This window comes from Ochotona princeps, chromosome 22 (assembly GCF_030435755.1).
Source record: "Ochotona princeps isolate mOchPri1 chromosome 22, mOchPri1.hap1, whole genome shotgun sequence".
In the NCBI taxonomy this organism is placed as follows: Eukaryota; Metazoa; Chordata; class Mammalia; order Lagomorpha; family Ochotonidae; genus Ochotona; species Ochotona princeps.
Window position 1 is genome coordinate 2674776 of NC_080853.1, and position 17428 is coordinate 2692203.

The 17428-nt window shown below is 58.3% G+C and overlaps 1 protein-coding gene across 1 annotated transcript; it reads left to right on the plus strand.

The window, feature by feature from the left end:
- The first annotated feature begins 2885 nt into the window (after positions 1-2885).
- ANKRD60 (ankyrin repeat domain 60) lies at positions 2886-11008 on the plus strand. Its single transcript, XM_004586105.3, has 4 exons — positions 2886-3260; positions 7732-7862; positions 8932-9097; positions 10641-11008. The coding sequence occupies exons 1-4, from the start codon at positions 2936-2938 to the stop codon at positions 11006-11008; spliced, it is 990 nt and encodes a 329-aa protein (XP_004586162.3). The 5' UTR covers positions 2886-2935.
- The last annotated feature ends 6420 nt before the right edge of the window (positions 11009-17428 follow it).

Genomic DNA, 17428 nt, shown 5'->3' on the forward strand with positions numbered 1-17428 from the left:
CTGTTGCTCAACTGCCATCACTTGAAGGGCCACTGAACAAGATGCGATTCCTGAACTTTCCATCACATGGATCAAGTGGCCGACCCCCTTTCCATCAACAGTTCTGAGGGACTGAACCCAAAGGGAGCCATAACCTGGGTGAGGGGGTCTGTGCCACGCAGCGCCACCCTCTGTGGGCACGCTCATGGATCGGAGGCTGTGCCATGCAGCGCCACCCTCTGTGTCTGCAGCTCCAGGTGGCACATGGCCAGCCTTCCCCATGCTTGGCTCTGTTCCCCTCGCAGTGTGCTGTGAGCTGGAAACATTTGCTAGATGTGCATTTTTGCCTCCCTGTAAAATATAGTTTATGGTATTGCATTTTATTTTTAACTGAAATCCTGTACATATGTAAATAACTCCTGACAAGAAGAAAATATATTAATGTAGTGTTAGTCTCCTATCAGTGAGCCAAACAAATACATCATTTAAATTTATGTTCTACTTTGGGTTGCTGCAAATATAGCCCGATTTGTTTACTTTTGAAAAATGGGCTGGTTGAAGAAATCCAGTAAAGAATGATTTACGGCAGTCTTTCCGATATTGTTCTTTTGTTACAAACCGTGCTCGGAACATTCCAGCAGCACCCCCACTGCCTCCCAGAGGCTGCGCCCATGGAGCTGTGGGCCTGTGTGTGAGGCTTTAGGACCATCCGCCAAGCAGGACTCCCTGGTCTCCATCACACTTGCCATGAGTGGCGCCGATTTGGGGAATGTAATCAGATATCTTTCCGACTGGATCACATACGCGGAGCCTGGATTTCAGGCTTTTCAAACTCAGACTAAGGGCAAAAAATGCAAAGCTTTCAACACATTTTCCCATTCATCATTCAAGGCTCTCTAAGCATTTGATGAAGCTTTGCAGGCACACGTATGTCCAGCTTGTTCTCTCTGTTTGGATTTTTCTTTTTTTAATATTTATTTATTTTGATGGGAGAGGTAGATTTACAAGAGAAGCAGAGACAGATCTTCCATCTGCTGATTCACTCCCCAAGTAGCCACAATGGCCAGAGCAGAGCCAATCTGAAGCCAGGAGCCAGGAGCTTCTTCTGGGTCTCCCATGTAGTGTAGGGTCCCAAGACTTTGGGCCATCCTCTGCTCCTTTCCCAGGTCACAAGGGATGGGAAGTAGAGCAGCTGGGATACAAACTGGCGATGGTATGGGATCCTGGTGCTTGCAGGGGAGGTGACTGAGCCATGCCACTGGGCACTTTCTGTTTCTGTTTTGTTGTCACGGTGGGCAGGGGAGGGCCTGGATGGGCCACAGCTGCCTAGGGAACTCAGGGCCTGGGTGTGGAGGACCCGGAGCCAGTCCTGTTCCCCTGGCATTGCATTCTTTGTCCTTTTTGTTTTGTTTTGAAAATAAAATTTGTGAAGCTACATATTGAAATTTCCCTCCAGTTGTGCTGAAAAGATTTTCACAACACAGCAAAGAAGGATCCATACTCCAGCCTCTAAAAAGGCCTGCACCGAGAGCCTGCCCCCCCAAGAGCCTGCCCCCCAGGATGGATGTAGGCCACAGCACAGAGGCAGGCACAGGGCAGCCTGTGTGTTAGGAACAAAAGCCATCCTCTCTTCTGTTTAACACTCGCCATGATAAACATGTAGAGGTATGGTTTTGCCTTCATAACAATTTTATTAATTTATTTAACTGTCCAAAGGTTATCACGTTGTTAAAAATCTGTTGATCTATCAGGAAATGGAGTCATTCGGCTGTGATCTCATATTCTATACTAAATTTTCCATTAAGGGGAGGAAAAAAAAAGCTGTGCTGTGTGGAGCATGCTGGCTGAATCCCAATGCACATTTGTACCTTTATATAATGCAAAGTTTTACTTTTTAAAACATGGTTGTAATTTCTTACCAGGATTTTTTAAAGCCTATATTTGAGACTGCTTCTGGATTTTGTTGGTTCTGCCTGCCCTCCCACCGTGCCTGCATTTTTTTCTCATTGCCTGGTAGGACCAGGGTTGACCTGGTCCTGTCACCGTGCTGACCTGCCTGTCCCAGGGGGACTGGATGTGTGAGGCTCCCCACAGGTGGCCCAGCAGGGAACCCATCCTGCCTTGCCCAGGAGCAAGTCGCAGACGCCCTCCAAACAAACAAACAAAAACAAAACAACAAAGAGACAACTACCCAGGGCCAGTGTCTCGGCCCGTTTCCCCCCCAACAGTCTGAGGAGTGCACCCATCCCTGCAGGTCCACCTCCCCATTCCCGAGCGGCCAGGGTCACTGTGCCAGGTGGACCCAGGCCTGCTGCGGGGAGGACAGGGTCCGCTTTTCATGAGCACATCTGATCCTCCAGCCCCCTTGCCCCGTCTCCCCTGCCCCTCTGAGGCTGCTTGGGGCGCTCTACAGCTCCGTGGTTGGAGGCACGTGGGGAGGGGGACAGGCTCCCACAGCCAGGCTCCGGACCACCTGTACCCCACACCCCTCCTGCGGCTTCCCTGCTCTGCTCAGAAACTGCGAGGACTTGGGACACGACCCCAAATTCAGCCCTGGGTGGGCGCCCCTAGTCGGGCATTCGGACAGCGCACCTACCCCTTCGCCCCAGGGCCCAAGCCCTCTTCCACTGTCCCACAAACCGTCTCCTGCGTCCACGGGGAATCGGGCCCTCGGCAGCGCCCCGGGATGGGGGCAGGAGAGAGGGAGACGGTGGGGGGCGGCCGGAGAGACCCCCGCAGCGCGCCTGGCTGGGGCGGCCGGGCTTGGGCGTCATAGTCGAGCGGGGGCGCTGGCGCACGGGCCTGGTGGGCCGAACGGGGGCGGCAATGACGCGCGGCCACCGCACTCGGGCGCCGAATGACGCGAGCCGGCCGCAGGGCCATGGGGCGGGCGGCTGCGGGGGCGGGCGGTGCGCGGGCGGCGCCGTGGCTGGGGGCGTCCTTCGCCCCGGCCTCAATGCAGGCGCCCGGGCGGCGGGGTGCAGCCGGGGCCCGGACGGGCTCTGTGTGCTCGGGCGGTCCCGGGTGTGTGCCCGGGCCGTCGCCGACCTGGGTTCGCAGCAGCGGGAGCAGGCGGCTTGTTGGTGACCTGCAAGCCTGGAGCACGTCGCTCGACTGGGCTCCTGAAGCCTTCTCCCTGCGAGTGCGGCTGGAGGAGACGGGGGAGATGTTCCGGGTGACCAACTGCCGTCTGGACATGACCGTGCGAGAGCTCAAGGAAGAGCTGGACCTCATGGCCGGCATCCCCTTTAATCTGCAGCGGCTGCAGTACCTGGACCAAGGTGGCCCCTGCCCGAGCCCCTCTCCTGTCTCCTGAGCGCCCCCACCGGGGTCGGGGGGGGGGGTGTTGCCCAGTCCACGGGTACCCTGAAGTGCCAAAGGAAAGCCTGCCTTTGGTGGTGGTGGGGGCGGGTCACAAAGCAAATTCCAATACCTTGAACCCATAGATTAGAGAGCCACTCAGGGGCTGGACCGTCACGTTGGACCCCAACTGTCAAGGCGGTCCTGGTAAGAGATAGACCCCGCCTGGGTCAGGCTGCGTCTGCACTCCCTACAGGGGTCCTACTGATACCAGAAGACCTCCATCCATCCACCCACTCACTCAGCCTAGACTTGGAAATTCCCATTCTTCACAAGGGACAATACCGGGCCAAGTGTGGACAGAGCAGCCTGGAAGCTTGGAGCAAAGCTCATCTCAGCAGGACTCCAAAACTCAGGACCCCAGACATCAGGCAAGCCAAGCCCTAAGTACCAGAACTGGGCTGTGAGTGCCAGAATCCATGTCTTCCCTTCAGCCATGTCCACGTAAGGATACCACAGCCCCACACAGTCCCCACTGTCCCCAAGAGCCCCATGGCCCGATCGTAACCTCCAGGCTGGCCGTGACAGCCCGGAGCCCTGAGTCCTCCATCCCCTGCCAGGCTGCAAGTGTCAGTGCAGCCCTGGCCCACCACATGATCCCACATCCGAGAACAAACTTGGGCAGATGTGAAGCCCAAATCCCCAGCCTAACCAGGACCACTCCTAGCCCGCAATCCCCAGCAGCCATGCCCACATGGTGATGCCCATCCACCTGGGGGGAACAAACCCCATCCCAGGAGCCCAAAGCCGAGTACAGAACTTCCCCAGATTGCACCCTAAATCTCCAGGCCAACTCATGACTACCCCAGAATGCTGATCCTCTCCCTACCTCAGGACCCCGAAACCCAGGCCATAGCTGCCTGGGACTGGACCCGAGGCTCAAGGCTGACCATGCCCACCCCAGGACCCTGAGTTTCTCCAGCTACTGTGTCCACACAAGGGTATCAGAACTCAAAACACAGCCTGCCCACTTTGGGCTTCTCAATCCCATAATAAACCTGGCCAAAAGTGAGCCCCAAACCCCCAAGTTAACCCATAACCGCCAGAGCCCCGATTCCTCCAGGATGCCAGGCCTGGCCCAGAGCCTGCCAGCCCCAGAACATGGCCCATGTCTCAGAGCAGGCTGCCAGGGCACACTTGAGTTGCCAAAGCTGCCTCTGCCCACCCACAACCGACTCTCAGAGCAGCTTGACCCACGTCATGTGTCCCAGAGCAGCTGTGCCCAGTTTGAGGTTCAACCCCGAACCCACCAGGCACTTGTGCCTGCCTTGGGATCCCGGAGCTCCAACTGAACCCTGCCCTCACCTGGACCCTCGTGTTCAACACGGCCTCTGTCTTCCCCCTGAAATCCAGTCTCCAGTCTCACCGTCACCACCTCAGAACCCATTCCGGGAAAGGGTCCTTGTGAGAGAGCCAGAGAGTCAACAGGACTGCAGAGCTTGAGTTGACGTGCTGGACCCAAACCCCTAAGCCTCACGGAGACCACATGCATGCAAGGATATGCTTGCAAGGAAGACGAGGGTCAGACCCACCCTTGACCCACAGGACGCCTCTTTGAAGCCCAAATCCATCAGTTTTAACCAACCCTGAGGTCTAGACCAGCATCCTGAGTCTTGGATCAGATCCTGTGACTGCCAATACCCCCAAATCTCAGGGCATACCTGTATGATTCCCACCCCCCCAGCTGCCACAGAACCAGGACTGTATCTGAACCCCAAATCCCCAACTAACCCCATCCTTCCAAGAATTCTGAATCCCAGAGCAGACCCGTTCCAATAGGACCCCCAGACAGCAGAGCTTGACTTCCTCGGAACCTGCACCCCAAGTAAACTCTGCCCCGTGTACACCCCAGATCTCAACGCAAACCCCAATGATGGCTTCAACCCAGTTCGTCTCAGACACCCCAATTCCTAGCCGGGTCCTTGTCTTCCTGGGAGCTCCAAGCTAGTCCAGCCAGTCAGAACGCAAAACTCACCACAGCTAAATCAGGACCGCAGGCCCTTTAGCCACAGAGATCGTGCGTGGGAGAGACCCCTCCGTGTCTACCTCCAGCAGTCCCTCTACCTGACATGTGGCTGCCTGCGTCCCCAATTTCCTACAGGATTTAGGATAGAGGAGCAGGATAAAAGGCCCTGGGCTCCGTTAGCTCCCCACCCAGTTGAAATCAAAGCAGAACACTTGGAGAAAACCAAGTATTTCCAAACCAAAGCCCCAGGCCTCAAGCTGTCTGGATTGCTGCACAGGGGACATGCAGGTCCTGTTGCCGAGGTTGCAGCGACCCGGAGTAACCATGGGCGTGGCTGTGGTGCCCTGGCGCCCTGTTTCCTGAGCTGGAAAGTAGAGCTGGGTGAGCTCTAGAATTCTGTCTGCCGTTCTGATAAGACAGAAGTGACTCAGGAAGGTACCACACCAGGGTACAGGCCCAAACACCCCTCCTCCACCTTGCCCCCATTAGGGGTGAGCGCTTTTCACTTCTTCCGCCCGACCGCCGTTAGGGGTGAGCGTTTTTCCCTGGCGTTCATGCAGCTGTAGCAGCCCTGAGAAGAAGCTCCTGGACCCAAGAAGTCTTCCTTTGGAGCGCAAAGCTTCAGGGACCCAGTCTGCGTCTCATGTGCTAGAAGTGAGGAGTTATGGGAGAACTTCGGAAGACTCCCCAAACAAGTAATGAGAAAATGACGTCTGTTCCGTGACACATGTCTGGACCCCTTCTGTTCATTTATTTCCCCCGATGAGCTAGACTGAGCAGTAAATTCAGGGGTGCTAAGAAGGACTGTGAGAGAAGGGGTGACTATAGCTGATGTCACAGTACCATCCCTCAGCAGTCACTTAGCAACGGCTAAAAGCTTGACCTGCCTGCACTGCTCCGGTGCCCGGCGCGGATGGTAAACAGGAGGGCAAGAAGGTGCTGGTAGATGCCTAGCCGTGATTTGGATGCCTGCCCGTAAATCGTGGGCTTGGCGCCTCTCCTGCTCACCTCCCTGAGATCATGGGTGTGCAGGCCTCTTTAGCCATGATCCGATGGGGCCAGCGAGGTCCCAGAAGAAGGCTGAGCTGGCGGGACTGAGACTCGATGGAGCCGGTGACGCTTAGCCCAGAACAGCAGCCCTTTGTCACATCTTTGCAGGGGCCAGTCTGAACATGGGCACAGTGCCCCCCCCGCCCACTCTTGCATGGCTCTGAGAAACAGGGTTTTACTTGGTGCTTGCAAACTTGCTAGAAGCCAAGGTGCCTTGTGCAGAGTAATTGCCACTGGTCCTCTACGTTTGAGCATAGAGCAGGACTCGGTGGACAGACCTGTGGATTAAGGTCTCCTGTGCTCTGCGTTGGGGGAGGGCGGGAGGGACCCAGGCGGTGCCCACCCAGCCAAGAGCACAGAGCATGCGGTGCTGCGGTAGGGCAGCTCTGCCTGTAAGGCCATGTGGCTGCTTGCTGGCCTTGTCAACCTGTTCATCTGCAGATGAAAGCGACCCTGACTTGGGGAAGTTACCCCTGAGGGTTATGAAATGGCAGGTACCAAGTGAGCACAGACCCAGGTCCATAGGCCACAAGCACAAAGCCAGCATGGGCTGATGAAACCAGCCAACACAGGTTAGAGACGGGTACCACCTGGGCAGCGGGCACCCCGTGCCAGGCCCTTGCTTGTGAAGAAAACGTATTTGTCCATCCTATGTGCTGTCTGTCGTCCCCAAGGAGCGTCATGGGTGGCTGTGCAAGGCAGTGGGAGTGAGTGTGTGACAGCGGGAAAGGCCATCGTGCCGCACGGCCTCACGTGGCTCTGCATCTGGGGTCCACCCCAGGCAGTCCAGCCCCGGTGGGTACTGACTCTGCGTCACACGTGGTCACAGCTGCTGCTCCCAGGGTCCTGGGTGTGACTTGTTATCTATGGGTGGGAGCCAGGGATGCTGCTAGGCCGCCTGTGAAGCCCAGGGCAGCCTCCCCACAGAGTGCCCGGTGTGCCAAACTGCTTTTGCAGGGTCCAGTTGTTTTGCTGTGGTCACCTTGTTAGCTGGCTAATGGCAGCATGCCAAGTGGTGCCTTGGTGTCCTGTATGAGTTGAGAACCACACGGTGGCTCCGTGACTTCAAGTTTAAGCAGAAATCTATTTGCCGCATACAGTAACTTCCCCGGCTCATGTATTTTCTTTTCTGCAATAGAACAAGTCATAATTACAGATGCTTTTTTCCCCCCGGCTTCTGGTTGAGCCAAGCTAAATTAATTTTCTAAAAAGCATTAGCGACGACAGACTCTTGCGGAATCATCAAAGGAGATTTGTGTTCGAGATGCTCCAATTACCTTTGTGGTGTCCAAGGTCAGATGATCTCTTAGCCAATGCAATAGTTTATCTTTGAAAGTCAACGTTTTAAAGGAAAAAAAAATTTGGTTCCCTTGTAGGAGTCCTGATGGATGGCAGCACACTGAGGTTCCACGACGTCGTCCCCGGCGGGGTGATCTCACTGTGCGTCTGGCACTATGACGGATGGACAGAGCTGGTGCTGGCTGCTGTGGACGGGGACCCCAGTAAGGTATATTTCCACTTCCTGAAGCAGGTTGTATAGGTTCTGGAGCAGGTGGATGCCGTGGCGGGAGGGAGACAGGAGCACGGACGGGGCACATCCTGACCCTGAGGGCCATGCTCAGGACTTGACCATCCCACCTGCTCTGTCACCGCCTTGACTTGGCAAGAACTGTCCTGTCCCGGAGCAGAAGGCCCCCCAGCACCCCAGCGATGGAGCTCCAGGTCCTACATGCCACGCTGTGGTGGGCAAGCCCTTGCCGGGCCCTGGGGTGAGCAGGTGCAGGCTGTTACCAGGTCTCTGCTCAGGTCAGCTCAGGGCTTGCTCTGGGGTGGGCACTGAGAGTAAGAACAGAGGAAAACCAGAGAGATGACCCACGTGGGCCTGCAGGCGTCCATGTGTGTGCTTCCTAGGCAAGGAATTCAGACACAGACCAGGCTGGTAGGTGGAGGCCACTCATACCAGGGGCCCGAGAAGGGGCATAGGGCTGCCACCCTCCTGCACGGGCATCCCGTGGTTGGCCTAGGTCCCCCAGATGTCTTCCCTGCTTTCCTCCCAGGCGTTTCCGTATCACCTGTTGTCTGGCTGGGAGCTACCTCTGTTGGTCTGAGGCCTTGAGTCTGAATGTCCCCTTGGCTTGACTCTGGGGCCCGGGGCAGAGTCCCCCTCTGTGCAAACCCAGAGTTTCCTTCACGCACTCAGAGGCCCCTTTCCGGACAAGGTGATGAGCACTGAGCCCACACTTCCTGAGGTCCCTGAGACTGGGAGCCAGCGCACACAGAGAGCAGCGGCAGGCCACCTGCCCAGGCTCTGCAGAAGGCCCTGTGTCAGCGGCCCTGCTTCACGCCAGCTGGTGTCTGCCTCAGCGGTCACGACCGCCTGCCTCCGGACACATTTTTCCCCCTAAGAAACATTGACAGGAAGGTGTTCTGCTGACCTGGGGCAAGCCTGTGTTTCCTGAGCAAATAAGGGGCTGGGGTCATGTCCAAGGCATACTGGCCTGCCCCGAGCACGCAGCAGGGACGCCGGCAGAATGTTGACAGTGTTGACTGGCACTCCCCATCTCATACCTCCCCAGCTCTCCTGTCTAGGGATCGGCAAACACTCCTTCTACTGCACGCCGTTCTCCCAGCACTTGGAAGGCACCGCGTGGAAGCAGTGGACGGCTCAGAGGGCGTTTGTGGCGCTGTATGTGACATCCCACAGGGGTCATGCTGAGGCTGTCCAGTACCTTCTAGAACACGGTAATTCTGGGAGGAAACCCAGGAGGCCCTGGGCCAGGCCCCCACAGCCGTGGCCTCTCAGCCCCCAGGCTCTTACAGTGCAGCCCTGTGCCCCGTGGCATTTCTGGTCCCCCGACCTGACTCCAGCCAGTGCAGGTGTGTGCTGGACAGGCCAGTCACAGTCCCCTTGGCCCCGTGCAAGGTGACCGTGGTGGCCAGGAGGGAGAGTTCAGGTCATCAGGCCGTAGGTGCAGCCAAGAGCAAGTCCTGGGTGTTTCTCACTGGGCTGCCTGCTAGGCATGTCCTGCCTGCTGTGTCTGAAGCTGGGACACCATGGCCTAGCTCCAGGCTGCACTGCCCAGGTATGGCCCACGGCCGCAGGCCTAGAAAGAGCCTTGCCAGACCCCGGCCTCTGGCAGCTCCGTCTCTGCCCTGTTCCTCACAAACACAGTGGCTGCTTAGCGTTCTTTGGGTGGGGCAGCATCACAGGGTGGGGCCAGGGCCTCTGTGGCCACAGCCCCTGCCTCCTCCTCCTCCTCGTCTCCCCGACATGTGCCTGGCCTGTCCCTGGAGATGGAAACTCAGCCCAGGCTGGTAACCCTTCACGTTCATTGAGAGCATTTGCACTCTGACAGCGCTGTGATGCATTGGAAGGCACCAGATGAAAAATTATAATTGCCTTTGCAAAGTTTTGTGTCCGCCGTAGACAGCTGCTGGGAAGAGGCGCCATGGTGGGCGCCAGCATGCTGAAAGCCTGATTCAGACTTCACTCAGCCCAGAAAGGCCAGCCCCACCGTGTCCGCTCGATTTAATTGAATTGCCTTTTTTTTCTGTGTCATGATATTTGTTACCCAGAATCTGAGTCAATTCAACAAGTCCGCATTGGACACCTGTCATTAGCCCGTCCATCTGCAGGGGTGGTGAGGGAGCCAATCGAAGCGGAGTGGCCTATGAGTCAGGCCACTGGTCGTCTGTCGTCTCCCGGCACTGCGGATATGACAACGGCAGCGACAAACGCAAGCATGTTTTCTGTGCTTGAGGAGTTTAGGAGGACGTGTTGACAAACCATGACGCACGCTGCCCTCCTGGGGTTGGTGGATCCTGTCTGGGAGGTTCTGAAGACGGACAGCTGTCTGTGGAGCTCCTCAGGGGGTCTCATGGGGGAGGGGGAGTAAGGAAGCGAGTTGCACCTGAGGAAGGATGAGCGTGTGGCTCGCAAAGGGTTTGAGCTGTGCAAAGGGCCTGGGGCAGGGTCTGTGCGATGGACAAAGCTGTGTGGCAGCTGTCGCTGGAGCCTGGGTGCAGGGCAAGGACAGCGTAGGAGTGAGAAGAGGCAGAGCAAGCTGGAGCAGAGAAGCCCTAAAACGTCTCCCTTTCCCATCAAGGGCAGGACTGGGATTGGGGCAGGGCAGGGGCACAGGCTGCTGCTGTGACACACGCAGGGGAGCCCCTCTAACTCTCCAGGCTCTCTCCCATGAGTCTCCCCACCCCGTCCTGCCTCCCCGGGCGTGTCTGTGAAGCCCCAGGCCAGCGGCCTTGTCCGGCCCTCTGTGTCGTCTCATAGGTGCCAGCTGCACCGGCAAAACCCCACTGGGCCGGACGCCACTGCATGCGGCCGCGGCCATGGGTCGCTTGGAGTGCATCAACCTGCTGTTCCAGTCGGGGGCCTCCATCCGGGAGAAGGACGCCAAGGGAGAGACCCCAATTTCTATCGCACACCGCCTGAACCGCAAGCAGAGCGCACGCCGCATGTTCCTCCTCCACTGGATGGCCAAGACAGCCATCCTGAACCGCGAGCTGGCCAGGTGGAAGGCCCCGCCGAGTGGCAGGACTGGAATCCGGCTGGCTGCTTCGCACCACGACAGTCAGGGCTTCCGGCCCATTGGGCCCCCGAGCGCGCAGCCGGGCAGGAAAACAGGGCAATTACTGTGAGCGGGAGACCGAGCGGCCCTTCCGTCCTGTGTGCAGAGGCCTCTGGGGTGTTGATGGCAGGTGAGTTTGTGCCCACTTAGCGATCCATTACTGTGGGCACAGGCTCCCACGCCGACTTTGAATTGTGAGCTATTTGTGCTGCGCCGCCAATCATGCTGCCGGGGTGATGGGAGCCAATTACCTTCCGTGTCTTCAGGAGTCGCCTAATGCACTGTGAGAACCGGAGCGAGAGCGCCGGCGGCAATCGTGCTATCGCCAGGGTGCAAAGCAAGCTTGCCTCTGTGTCAGGTCGGTGCCGTGTGGGCCGTGAGCGGCAGCTCATCAGCCTCCCACCCCAGGTCCAAAGGCCCCCATGGCGAGCAGTGTTCCAGAAGGTTCTGTGGGGAAGAGGGGGAGCGGGGCCGGTAGGATCTGATGACTCACTGTGGTTGTGCAAAGATGGCGAGTCGACCTGAGACCCGGAGGTTGCAGCAGGCTCGTGGCAGGGAGAACCAGGCTACTTCTCTTGTGCTGACCCCGGACCTCCAGGCAGCCCCGCTGGCCGCTTGTCACTTGGTGCTGCCAGAACCTGGGTGGCCTTTCTCCCTGTACAGCCTGTGTCCTGTCTTAGGCCAGCTATGTGGCTGCCACGGGGTGGGGGCTAGCTGAGTGTGGGAGACACAGCTCACTTCTGTGAGAGAACATTCCAGAGCTTCTCAGAGCTGCAGATCAAGGTTTTGAAGATGCTGGGACCAAGAAAACTGACCCGAGACCTGCCCAGGGCCACAGTGGCCTGGCCGGGGGGCACGGGGCCTGGGCGCTCCCAGCCCGGCCTGTCTGCCCAGAGTCCCGGAGGGCAGCATTCCTCCAGCCCGCGACACCCCGGCAGCCCAGGGCCCTGGTTTGGCTCTTGAGCTAATTGGCTGCATTTCCTGCTGTCCTAGCGAGAAGGTCTGAGCTGCTCAGGCGGTTTTTACATCAGACGACGCGGCTGTGCCAGCCAGGCCATTTGTCTGACAAATCGCCGTCAGGGGAAGGAAAAAAGAAAACAAAACTGCTGGGCATCAGCAGTGTCAAAAGCCAGATCTTGTTTCCGGCAGACGCTCGCCCGAGTCCACAGGCAGATATTAGTTGCCCCCTACCCAGGAGGTCAGCTCATTTAGCTAATGAGGTGTGCAGAGGGGGGCAAGCCTGGCACCCTTTTAGCTTAACAAGGGGCATGACTCCACAGTTGCCTTTGTTCCTGGGAGGGCCGAGGGCTTGGCACCTGTGCCCAAGACCTGGGGTGGGCGGTGGAGGCTGGGGGTGGCCGGCAGTCCTGTCCATTTGCCCCCCAGTTAATCAAAGGCTTGGCCAGACGTGGGGCCTACGCTCAGCTCTGCCTGGTGACATTTCGCTCTGTGTGTCGCAGGGTCTGTGAGCCCTGGCAGGTCCCCGAGGACCCTTGCTTGCACACATGCCATTTGCAAAAGCAAGCTTGCGTAACGCAGGCACGAGGCTCGCCGGGAGCCAGAGGCCCCGGGCTGCTATTGGCCGAGCTGCCACTGCAGTGTCTATGGATATCGCACAAGAGCCATTTTTAAAAGAAGTTTGTTTTGCAAGTGAGAAAGGAGAGAGGGGCACACTGCTTAGGCGGGGTCCGCAGTGCGTGGGGAGGGTGTCCAAAGGATGGGGGTGTGGGAGGCCCGACTTGGCACTAAATCCAGCTGACACACTGAGCGAGCGTCAGCCCCCTCCCCACAGCTTGCAGTCCCCTCCTGTCACCAGAAGGCCCCCGTGTGGGCTCAGCCGTCCTCACACCCTCACGCCCACGTCCCTGCCAGAGCAGACTCCAGGGTTGCAGCCCTGGGCTAACGGGTGTTGTTTCCCATGCTGCCTGCCCGGAATTGAGGCCCGGCTGTTCCTCACCAGTTGTGTGTCCTTGGGGCACATGGTCGCCTCCCAGACGTCAGGTCAAGCACTGGCACCTGGGGGCCCAACCTCAGTTTCCCCATCCTTAGTGAGCACTTGGCAGTCCCTGGTGGAGATGCCTGGCCCCAGAGCGGACCCTTGATAAATGGCTGTGCGGGCTGCGATGATTACTCACAGCATTTAATTTGCTTAAAGCATTTGCTCACCGGGAATCGATACGGCCCAGTTCCCAGACGGCACATCAGGAGTCTCCAGCCAGAGCCGGCAGCCCCTAAGGCGGCCAAGTCACTCCTCGGAAGCCTGCCCAGCGAGCTCTTCAGCATGGGGTGTCCTCGGTAGCCCACGCAGACTCGGGGCCAGTGCCGTGGGGGCACAGGGTGTGCTCTGGAACATTCCACCAGGGACATGGCTCTGCCTCACGGTGCCCCTGGCAGAGGACAGCGCCCACAACATTTAGGGAGTGTGGGGCTCAGGGCTGCCATCCACATAGCCCTGCAAACCAGAGTGGGGAAGGAGGTCGCCTGGCTGCCATGCCCCTGGAAGTGTCTGTAGCCTGGGCACAGCTGCCCACCAATCCTATATCCTAGGGCTCCCAGGCCTGGTCACCTAGCAAGCGGTTTAACTGTAACCAGTGTCAAAGAAGTGACACCAGTGCTGGCCCTGCCCCCCAGACCCGGTGGGGACACCAAGTCACACACTAACATGTGGGGCTGAGGGCTGCACATGTGTGTGCGTGTGTGTGTGTGTGTACGCCTGTGTGTATGCGTGTGTGTGTGTGCGTGTATGTGCCTGTGTGTGTGTGCGTGTGGAACAGTCTTGGCACCTCCAGGGAAGCTGTACCTGCCTGACGAGAGGTTACTAACAGGCCCGGAATGCCCGGGACTTGGCCGAGCTTCCTTGTGGAGGGACACGTGTGGACATGTGTCCCTGATGACTGTTTGTGGCTGTGAGTATCTGGTGCAGTTTGAGCTCTTAGGGGTGCCTGTGCCTGCACGGGCAGGTGCAGGGCCATCACGAGGGGTGTCCATGTGCCTAATTTCCAATCTACATAGGGATCAACGCAGAATACGTGCAATCCGCCTGTGGGTGGCAGGACTGTCCTGCGTTCCTGGCGGCCATCTCACAGCCCCAGGTCCATTCAGATGGTGACAAACGGCTGTGCTAGCGACTATCAACAGTGTTTGGGCCATCCACAATGCCTTCATCATGACTACCTAGCTTCAGAACATTCTAGCACAGTGAGTCCCACTGGAAGGCTTCGGCCTGAGACCCCGACCGTGCACGTTCTGTCTTGGGGGTCCAGATGTTTGGTGGAAACTCAAACACTCTTTCCGAGTCTCAGCCTGCACTGTTGGACACGGGTCCTCGCGCTGCCCAGCCCCAGCAGCTGGGCGGGATCCTGTCATCCCTGCTGCTGCTGTGTGCGTTTGTGACCACCCCGGGTACATGCGCCTCCCGGGGTGGCTGTTTGGTGCTAAACCCGTGTTCTACTTTGTGAAGAAAATGATCCTTATGGGAACAGAAGAGGAACCCAGTCGGGGCTGCCTGTGCCACCGGCCACAACCGTGAACACTAATGGCTTTGCCTAGTCAGAGCCAGAATTACCGGCTAGGTTTCTGAGGCAGGGTCCAGGGTCCAGAGAGGCTGTGCTGTTCACTCCCATGGCTGGCGCAGAGTGGTCGACAAATTCTGTGACCTGCCACAGTGCCCTGCCCAGCAACTCGCCCAGGGACACTCGGCACCTGCTGGTCCCGACCCTACCCCCACAGCTCTAATCAATAACTGACAGTGGTTAAGTTGCCCGCTCACAGCTCCTGCCCCTTCCTGGGGTTGGTGGGGTTGATCTCAGTTCCCACTGGCCTTTGGATTCAGAAAGGAAAGTCACCTGGGCCGCCCGGTGGTGCCTCCCGCCAGGTGGCGCCGGAGCACGCTGCTGCCGCAAGTGACTAGGTGTGGTGGCCAGCAGGTGGCGCCGTGAGACCACAGATGAAATCTTGGTGGCCGACACTTGGGGTACTTGCTGAGTACTTGGGTGGGGGGACACCCACCGGCGCGGGGACCTCTGAGCTCTCTCACACTCTGAGACCAGCACTGAGAACTCTGCATCGCAGCCGCTCACGGGCTGGGAGGTTGTTAAGGACCATGAATATGAGGCAGTGACATTTGCACTAAGGATTCCGAAGGATGCTCGGTCCCCCACCTCAGGGGCTCCCAGGCCAGGGACAAGAGCCGGGCCGCACGCTCGCCTTGTGGCTCGAGAGGGTGGAGAAGCTCAAGTCGGAGGCAGATGCCTGCTGGGTGCAGCGACCCCACATCTCCGAAGGTTGACGTGCCATGCTGACATGCGGGTGGTTCTGCCCACCCCAGGAGCACAGGGGTGGGCCGAGGGGTCTGCACGTCTGGAGTCCTGGCCAGGCGCAGCAGCCACACCCTGTGTTCAGTTGTCCCTAGTGCCGCCCCCTCCCTCCTGCCTCTTCCACCAGCCTCACCCCCAGGCTAGGTGCTGGCTTGGTCCCCGAAAGCAGCAGGTCCAGGCTAGGCGGCTCAGGCTTTCACCTTCAGGTTTTTCTTCCGCTTTTTTCGATTTTGTCTCTTTTCCTACTCCTCACCTGAGCCTAGCTACATGTAAGAAAGCTACTGGATAGAAAGGAACAGCCTGCTGAAGCCACTCGCCTTTCTGCCTGACTCAGGAGACTTCCCAGTGTGTTCCTGGGGTGGGGAGGGAGTGGCAGGGGGGACCCAGGGCAGTTCAGACCTCCCTTGGAGGCCATGACTTACTGTGGGAAAGCCTGGTCCTGCGTAGGCCTGTTTAGAATTAGAACCCGAGCGAGGTGGCTGCAGTGGGTTCCGGAGCCCTCGCCCACGCAAGCTCGGCTGCCGGGAGCCGCCTCTGGGGAGGACGCGAGTATCTTGTCTGCCATCTCTCGCTCTATTTTTTCCTTTTTCCCTAAAGTTCTGCTCAGTCCTTGGGGACCTGCAAGGCCAACATCCTGTTTTCATGTCCAGGGCAAAAGATAAGGATCTGACCCTGACCCTGACCCCTGGGCAGAGTCATCTCCCTCTTCCCAGGGCCGGAGCCCCCTGGGAACCTCAGGCTCAGGGCAACCTAGGGGCGGGTGGAGAATGAGGGCTGCAGGCCTTGGGCGGGGCAAGGCCAGGGCAGGCGCCCAGTGGGCTTGTGGCTGTGCCTTTGGCCGCCGTCTCGGGTTCACCCTGCTGGAGGCGGCTTGGGGGTGGGGTGAGGTGGGCATCTCCGTGGTGTGGTGCCAATTCCTACCCAATTCCCATCCTACCACCCCTTTCCCCCAGTGAACGGGACCGTGAGTCGGTGCACAGTGGCTGCAGGCCCTGGGTGTGCTGCTGGAGGGGGTGTGTCAGCTCTGTTCCCGGGAGGCTGCTGCCACACTTCAGGCTGGGCACAGGTGCCATGCAGCGGGGGGGTGCGGGGCCTGTGGAGGGGTGCACTGGGGGGCCTGGGCTTCCCTGGGAACAGCCAGCAACCTTCCCTGTGGCAAGGGGTGAGGGGTGACCAGCTCTGGCCAGTGGGCACCTGTCAGGAAGCGCTGGTCACAGGAATTTTGCTCCCACTGATCCTCCTGACTGGATGTGGAGCCATTATTATGTGCCAGATGCTAGTAACACGTTCCTTCTGGTTTTATTATTTTTTAATATTTATTTTTATTTGAAAGTCATATTTATGAAGAGGAGAGACAGATCTTTCATCCACTGGTTTGTTCCCCGAATGGCTGAAAAGGCCAGAGCTGAGCTGGTCCAAAGCCAGGAGCCAGGAACTTCCTCCAGGCCTCCTATGTGGGTGCAGGGTCCCAAGGCTTTGGGCCGTCCTCCACTGCTTTCCCAGGCCACAGGCAGGGAGCTGGATGGGAAGTGAAGCAGCCAGGATTAGAACCGGCGTCCATACGGATCCTGTTGCTCTCAAAGCAGAGACTAGCCAACTGGGCCATCACGCTGGCCCCCTGAAACCTCCATTTCCAAAAGCCACACTAGGGAGCTGGCTGTTTCCCAGCAAGGGTTCCCCCGTATACCTTCCAAGCTTCCTGTGCTGTGTGACATGTGCTGTGTGACATGTCCGGATGTGCACCCAGTTAGCACCCTGCTATCCGTCATCCGCCTGTCCTGGTGTGTCCCTCCCGAGAGTGCAGCATACCACTTTATGGCTGTTTCTCCTTCCACATGAAAAGCGTGTTCTTTTCAACAACCAGTCATTTCTGACCATTTGTTGTCTGCACCAACCATGACTCAGGTAACTGGCTCTGCCAGGGAGTTGTGAGTGGTGTCTCACATTAGGCTGCATAGGGGCAGGGAGAGAGAGAGAGACAGAGAGAGAGAGTGCTTTCCCACCCACTGGCTCAGGCCACATGGCCTGCACTGCCGGGGCCGCGCCAAACCCAAGTCGAGAAAGTGGAATCCCATCCTGGGCCTTGTGTGTGGCAGGGACCCACGCCTCTGGGCTGCCCCTGCTCCTCCAGGGTGCCCATTAGCTGCTGGGTGGCGCGGCAGGCCTGCAAACGC

Coding starts and splice junctions, on each gene's coding strand:
- ANKRD60 (XM_004586105.3), top strand. CDS start 2,936: ATGCAGGCGCCCGGGCGGCGGGGTGCAGCCGGGGCCCGGACGGGCTCT. Junction 7,863..8,931: donor TGGACGGGGACCCCAGTAAG/GTATATTTCCAC, acceptor ATACCTCCCCAG/CTCTCCTGTCTAGGGATCGG. Junction 9,098..10,640: donor CCAGTACCTTCTAGAACACG/GTAATTCTGGGA, acceptor GTCGTCTCATAG/GTGCCAGCTGCACCGGCAAA.